Source organism: Caloenas nicobarica, chromosome 2, assembly GCF_036013445.1.
Source record: "Caloenas nicobarica isolate bCalNic1 chromosome 2, bCalNic1.hap1, whole genome shotgun sequence".
Classification (NCBI taxonomy): Eukaryota; Metazoa; Chordata; class Aves; order Columbiformes; family Columbidae; genus Caloenas; species Caloenas nicobarica.
Genome location: NC_088246.1, coordinates 131,972,001 through 131,979,596, shown reverse-complemented (window position 1 = coordinate 131,979,596; position 7,596 = coordinate 131,972,001). Strand labels below are relative to the sequence as shown.

The 7,596-nt window shown below is 38.0% G+C and overlaps 1 protein-coding gene across 1 annotated transcript; it reads right to left on the bottom strand.

The window, feature by feature from the left end:
- Positions 1-459: 459 nt before the first annotated feature.
- LY96 (lymphocyte antigen 96) lies at positions 460-5,850 on the bottom strand. Its single transcript, XM_065629803.1, has 5 exons — positions 5,696-5,850; positions 3,841-3,930; positions 2,771-2,899; positions 1,740-1,792; positions 460-865 (listed from the first exon to the last, which is right to left on the bottom strand). The coding sequence occupies exons 1-5, from the start codon at positions 5,787-5,789 to the stop codon at positions 764-766; spliced, it is 468 nt and encodes a 155-aa protein (XP_065485875.1). The 5' UTR covers positions 5,790-5,850; the 3' UTR covers positions 460-763.
- Positions 5,851-7,596: the final 1,746 nt, after the last annotated feature.

Here is a 7,596-nt window from a genome sequence, read left to right as displayed (position 1 = left end):
TCTCATCCTGCTTCCAAAGGAGACAGCTTGTGTAGTCTGTGCCCCTCGGACTCTGAGCAAGAACTGAAAACACACTACGGGGTTGCAGTTACAGCTCTGGAGGGCTAAATTCAGCTGTAAAGGATCAGTGTAACTGGCAACATACTCCACTTCAGATGTTATTCACATAACAAATTGTAACTCCTCTGGTTCAGCTTCATGCAAACAGAGCAGAACATTAGGAGATCTCTAAAGATAATCAGAAAATAACAGGAGAATCAAAAACATTTCTCACAGTTATTGTACAAACAAGTTTTATTGTTGAAAGAAAAAAAAAGAAACCACAACACCACACAAGCAGACAGGGTTTCTAGATTCAAATAATGCTATATTTTGAGTACTAGCGAACTTCTAATTCTTGCAGTTCAAAACTTAAAAACTTCTTGTATTAGTGCAGTGCAGTCTGAAGGACTCGGCTTTTCCATAACCCAAGGTACAGCACTGAAATGCAGTCCTCAGCCTGACATCCAGTCAGGGTTATTCTGTGGTTTAATCAGGATGCCTGAGAAAAAAAGAAATCCCAGAGGTTTTCTGCATGTTGGCTGAGCATCTGATTACAGCAGTGCTATAAATGGATAAGACCATCCGTTGTGTAGCTTTCCAGGCAGTACACGGTGTATTCTAACTCAGGGAAATTAGTGTGCTTATTATTTCGCAGCTCAGATTCCAGTTGCTTGCAGAAGTGACCTCTGTACTGTGGATTTATTTGAAAGGTTTGTTGTATTCAGAAAGGGTCTTGTTTTACTATCATGGTGAGATTCAAGCACACAGTCATATTATTTTCAGAATCATCAGAGAATCCTTGTAAAACAATCTCATAATTGCCCTAAAATAAGCAAAGAAAAGGAATTAGTGCATAATGCTGCCTGCTCTTGTCCAAGTAGCTGCTTGGAATGGTTCTGGTGATTTCTGTTAGGACTGAAAAAGAAAGATTCCCACGATGGACTGTTAGCATGGGTATATTCAGATATATGCATACATAACAAAATAGTGCTCAACTTTCTTCTCATGACCAGGTTACCAAGGAACAGCAGCAGGCTGTGGTCCTGCTTTCGCTTGTCAGAATCCTCTTTCAAGAGGCCCATGAGCTCTGAGCTAAGGGGAGGCTGGAGATTTTGTTCCAGTAGGAGCTCCTTGGTGACATTTGTGGGGATTAATAGGGACAGTAAGGGTCTTGGGAAGGCTCAGGCAGCTGATGAGGCAGGTGTTGGATAAGAGCAGGCTAACCTGAGGACTGGCGCTACTCTTGGTTCGATGCTGGAGCATTGCTTTTACTTTTAGATATTGTTATCCCTCTTCAAATCTTTTAAAAGTGTTTTAGAGAACATAGAAATATGTGAAGAGATCATAAAATAAAGAACGGAATGGGCAGAAAGAATATGTATAGATTTACTCAAACAGATAAAAGGAAACACAATCATTTACCAAACCAAATGGAAATATTAAGGTGATATTAACTGATATTTTATAAAAGAAAAGACTAAAAGTAAAGGAGGAATAGTAGAGTCATAACCTGAGGATATCTACCATTGCAGAGATACTATCATTCTGGAGTCATCACTTCAAGCGTGGAAAAGTTTTTTGATGTTTCCTTTTGCCATTTTCTGCAGGTTGGATGAACATCTCTTTTCAGAAAATATACACGTCTAAGTACCTGATCTTACTGTTGTTATTTCTTTATATAAAATGCTGAAAAGTACCTTTGGAAATGATATTCTTGCGCCTTTAATGTCAAATGCTGTTGCAACTGTTTCTGTAAAATAGAGATAATTATAATATAAATGGTTACTTAACCATAAAGCCATCAATCAAACCTCCTAAATAACCTCAAAGCAACATGGCATATCTCTCAGCAGCAGTGCCAATGCCATTTACTCTTCCAGTGATAAAGCCCTCACCTGTTTCTTCTCCCAGAGCTCTACCTATTAATATTTGTCTAAACCGCATTAGAAAATAGAAATTAACTCCAATGTTCCTGCAACATCTCCTGCAGACCCATCCTACTGTGATAACTCAATAATTTAACTTCTAGGAATAGTTCAGCTGAATGATAACCAAAGAGAGCTGATATTCACTTTTAAAGAAAGCAAAACATGGATCGTGTATTTTGAGGTCCTTGCAGGTCTTCTTGGCCGCTAGTCTGACATTATACCTGAATTCTCTGGATCTGAGCCTCTGTCTTGTTAATGCTCATTAGCCCCTACCACAGCATTGACTCGTCTCTAATGAAAAAAAAAAGGCACTGTATTATACATGGGTGTAGAGAATCTCTTTAAAAGCCCATACAAACACCTATTTAAATAAATTGTGTTATGAATATTAGTAGTGCCCCTAGTTCCTCTCGAGTTTTCTGTACAGTCCAGTCAAATGTAGTCTTTCCATGTCATATTAAAGATGTGAGCAATAAAATTGTAATAATGAGATGAAGGATATTAGTAATCATAATTTTTTGAGATGGAAACTGCAGTACAGGGATCTTAAAGCACAGAATTTGGAAATTCTCTATTTTAGTGGGGTTCCGGCACTGGAGAACCACCTGTTCTGAAGTCTGCTGCCTGCAAAGCAAGGTGAATCAGTCTAAATTGCAGAGAGAAAAATCCGTCTGCATGGGTTGATCAATTAATCTTTTAAGAAACCTGCTTAGTGGTGAAAAAGGGCTGGCTGGATATGGCCCTATGGTGGAGGGAACCTGCCAGGCAAGGGAAAGGCATCATATATTTTTCACACCAACCTCCTTTCAGCCTTCCGCACACTGAATATTCATCATCGACTCCACTGCAGAGGACTTCTTTCCAGTGTAACGCTTTGGCACCGTTGTACCAGACTTTGAAGATGACCTTCAAAAACGTGATGTCACTTCCTAGTTAAGACAGTGCAAGTGATAAGAAGAAAGCTGGTGGGGAGGGTAAGACATATATGCAGACACACTATTTATATTAAAACTATTTTTCTCTGAGATATTATTTTTTAAAGACTCCCTCCAAAACTAACAAAAATACATAACTTGAAAATTTTTACTTCCAGATAAACAAAAAGCTGGTTTTCAACAACAACAAAAAAAATCGGTCCTAAAAAATATTTGAGTGAACAATTTCAAAATCTGTTTTAATTTCTTCAGCAAAGACAGAGTCCACGCAGCTCCACAGCTAACCCAAATAAATACTCAGATGAGGACTCTCTAGTTTTAAGCAGGTGTTGCAAACAAACTCTTCTGAATGCTGATAGCCATTATAAAGTTATCTTTCTAGGGAAGCAAACTTAGTCTAGCTCCAAAGTTTTTACTCGGGAGGTGAAGTTTATGATACAACTATTTCATAAGTAACCCAGCTTGCCAGTTTAAAGCTGGGTTTAAAGATTGAAGTTGATTTTGCATACACAATCCTGTACCATTTCCAACTTCTGGAACACGCATATTCTTAGAAGAAGTCTTGTCATACTTGGATACCCTGATGATATTCTCTCTTCTTAAAAAGACTTGGATCTTCTTCAGGCTACAAGAGTTTGTGTGCTGCAAATCCCATCTGCTTCTTCCCGACAAATGCTCTTGCACCTAAACCATCTCGAATTTGCAGGTGCAGTGACAGGTAACACACAGAGCTCTGGTAACTGCTCCAACAAGTAAAAAACACGCTTATTTCCACAAATCATCATTTCTGTCCATCATTATAGTTTATCTATTCCCATTTTTAATCACAGATCTCCTAAATCATTTGGCATTTAGGATAAAGTGTCAGCTTTTTCCTTGTATTTGGGTTTTTTGCATTTGCAGAATATAATCGTCTAGTTACAAGAGGGGCTCACTTGGAATCCAGGTAAGAGCGAGACTCCAGATGGTTTCATTCATGATGCTGCAAGGTGTCAGATTAAACATGAAATCATGAGCTGTAGAATCTACAGGAAAAAAAGTATTTTATATTGGTAGTGTGAATAGGCTTCTCTAGGAAAATAATTTAAATATACATATATACACATGCACAATAAACACATGCACATTTAAAAATTTATTTAATATAAGGAGTATACTATACAATCGTATAATATAAATATCCATATTAAATATTAAATACACATTTTAATTATATTCTTAATTATTTATATGCTTAGATGGCAAAAGATAATATCATATTTCTTTAAGTAGGAAAAAAGTCAATTATTCAGTTGATGACAATTCACACACAAAACTTAAAAGCAAAAGTACCTTTATTTCTCTTTTGAAGTTAGTTACATACTTTTTATTAGCAGTAAGACAGCATGGTCCTCTGCCGAAAATATCCCTACTTATGCTAACCGTGGAATCTAATGTATAAACTTGCCAACAACAGCTAAAAATGTTTTTCATGTACCAGCATATTGCCCAGGATAATGTAAATGAGCCTTTGAGTAGATTTGCTTTGTGAGTGACCCAGCTAGCATTGCACAATGCACAGTATCAGACAGTGTGATATAGCATCATACAACCCATATCTAGCCAAGTTTACACCCCTTTAGCTGACATTTTAATTTTCTAAACTATCGCTCAGTGACAGCCTTTGGAAGGGTTTCCAGTCAGTATTTTTTAAATTTGAATTTTGGGAAATAAGTCTGTTCAATTCAGCTTGCTTCTGTCCTCCCTGGTGTGCTGAGGCTGAAGAAGGGCCCCACTCACCGTGGGCCCGGAGGGGAAAGCCCCTCTGCCAGCCCCGCCAGCAAACAGGATGGTGGGCAGGGTGGTGTACAAAGAAGGGTTCTGTCCTGTGATTCAGGGATTAAAGCAAGGGGCATGAAAAGGGAAGCTATCTGGCTGTGGGTAACCAGCAGTCAGCTTCTCATCACAGACACGGCTACGCACAGGAAGTTGCGACAAGAGAATGGGCGAACAGAACTCACTGTGGTCTCAAAGGTTTTATTCACGAGCTTAAGCATGGCCACTTTTATCCTTGTTAAATTTTTAATATGAGTATTAACGTAAAGTACCCAAAACAAACATCGCCTCCTGTGCCTCAGTTTATATAGCTGTTTTACAGGTGATATGCGCTAGTTATACACACAGATTTTCAAAAGACATAGGCCTGTCCTTGTGAAATATCTCCTCAAAGTTCACCTTCCAGCCACGGAGGCTCCATGGGCGCACTGAGCCCGGTCAACACGGACATCAGGGAGGTGCCAAGCTTTTGCAAAATCAACCAAAAACCTCAGTCAGCTACCCAGATTCAGTGGCCCACAGCATGAACACGGCAAGAAGAGACACACTATGCTGTCCCAGATCTTAACTGATCCCCCAGGCTGGCAGAATATCACATTCTCCCTTTTTTCCCAGGTACTTTTCGTTGTAATATATAAGTTAAATCAATGCGGATAATTGATATAATACGGCACTTACAAAACAAGTTTAAATCTCTTATCTTTTCATTTTTCCTGAACTGAAACATGTCTGCTTTACTTGGGAGTATACTTCTCTCTTAGCTGCTGCAACCAGCACTGTGGTAACATTCATAACTATGGAGTATAATTCTTATAATAAGGTAATTAATAACAGAAATATACTCCAGATGAACTTACTTTTATTTTTCTGTGTTCATCAAAGAAAAATATTTGAAAGAAAGCTCACACTTCCTCATACTACAGTAATTATTGTTCAAACTCCAGTAAGAAACAAATAAGCTTTTTTTTTACTTACCACAAAAAGTATATGACAGTTCTAGATCTGACGACGTACAAAGAAATTCACTTACTCCAGGGGTGAATAAAATTAAAAAAAGAAGCCCAAACATAGTTACTTATGTTGTTCAGTATGCAATGAAATAAAACTTCATTTCGGGGAAACAGGAACAAAAATTCAGCACAGTCATCCTCAGTCACATGTCTTCAGGAAGTATTCAGTTATTTTGTCAAATTCTCTGCAATCTTAATTAATCCTACTGCAGCATGATCAGTTACCATCATAAATTATGTGAAGAAAAATAATTTCTGCTTTTGTTGTTACATATTCCCCAGACAACGCAGCTCAAGCCATGAGTGAAAAATGAAAGAGAAAACTGTGTGAAATGGGGAAGTGAGGAGAAGTAAAATTATGATTACCAAAAGCACATAAAGGGCGAGTTTAATTGACTCATCAGATGTAACATTTGTTAAGGCATAATTTCAAACTCTCACAGAGTTTCCTGTACATAATAAAGAAGAGAAAAATCCACAAATGATGAAAACCAAGACCACTCTTTTATTGGTATACAAGTCAATAACTCTCACAAGTTTTCAGAACTAATCTCTTGCAAAGCTCACCGTGCTTTCAGAACATGCCGGCACTCCAGAGAAGTGCAATCAGATGATGTATTTCCAAATGGAGGTGAGAATGGGAGCTGAATGCAACCATCTGACTGCTATTGAGTAGAACCACTGATGTCCTGCACTATCTCAGCTACCGTCTTCAAAGCTGTATCTATCACAGTTATACTTCCTAGTGAAAGCAATCTTAAAAATTCATAAAATTACAATTGATGTGTCTTGCATCTGCCTCCCAGCCTCCCTCTGGGACCTTGTCCCATGTTCTTCCCCATGGTCTCTGCTGGAGAAGCTGCGCTGCACCTTGTGCCCAAGAGCATGGAGACCAGATGCTGGTGCTGTGTCAGTGCAGTGCACAGGCACACGTCCAGGTGGACACGGACCATGAGACAATTACTAACAAAAGCTGTCAAATTTTGAATGAGATGTTTCCATAAGAATACAGAATCCACCTGTCACAACTGGAGATCTGTTAGCAGACAGATTTTAACTTGGGATGTTGAAAACAGTCTAGGTTGCAGATTTTGGTACTCAAGCTTGAAACACTAAAACAAAATCTTTTAAAGCACGTTTAGTATTAGATACCCATCCATATTTCTGTCTGTTAGTGCAATACACAAAGAATAACATATTTTCCCTGTATCTACTGTATCAGTTCCGTGCACAAAACCAAGTCAGCTTTTACTGCACAAACCCAGCAATATTGCTAGTCCCAGCTACAAAAACAGATATTAAAAAGTCTAATACGTCATACAAGAGAGCAAAACCACCATCTGACAGGATATGCAATTACTTTTTGTTTAATATAATAAAATATGGAAACTTATTGAAGTTATGGAAGAACGGCTTACACAACTTAATCAAATTATTTTATCATGAGTTACCTTCACGATTTGTGTGTATACCTGCAGGCTCCTCTTAGATCAGAAATTGTATGTTATGAAAAAGAAGCATTGTACACAACAGTCAGGTATTTGGTTTTGTGCTAAGCAGGAAACTCAAGAAAAATTGCTTGAAACAAATATAACTTCATCAATTGTTCTGACTCTCCGCTTTCCCCATCACAGTGCCTAAAAGCTTTTATTCTCACAAATTCTGTGCACACCAGGGTAATATTTTACATATTTTAAAGCTAAAGTAGCAAAATATTAAGAAATTGGTTTTCAGAAGTCCAAACATGTAACACAGAAGATAATTTAGGAATAGCAATATGCACAAAAACTTGAATGATTGTGCCCAGAAAGAGGAGAGTGCAAGTTCTATTAAACTACCCAGAAGTACAAACTAGTGAGTTAATGT

What these genes read in the sequence shown, in the direction of transcription:
- LY96 (XM_065629803.1), bottom strand. Translation starts at nt 5,789, where the DNA reads ATGTTTGGGCTTCTTTTTTTAATTTTATTCACCCCTGGAGTAAGTGAA. An exon ending in ACTGTCATATACTTTTTGTG is followed by an intron (nt 3,931 to 5,695) that starts GTAAGTAAAAAA and finishes TTTTTCCTGTAG; the next exon opens with ATTCTACAGCTCATGATTTC. An exon ending in CAAGAATATCATTTCCAAAG is followed by an intron (nt 866 to 1,739) that starts GTACTTTTCAGC and finishes TGCTTATTTTAG; the next exon opens with GGCAATTATGAGATTGTTTT.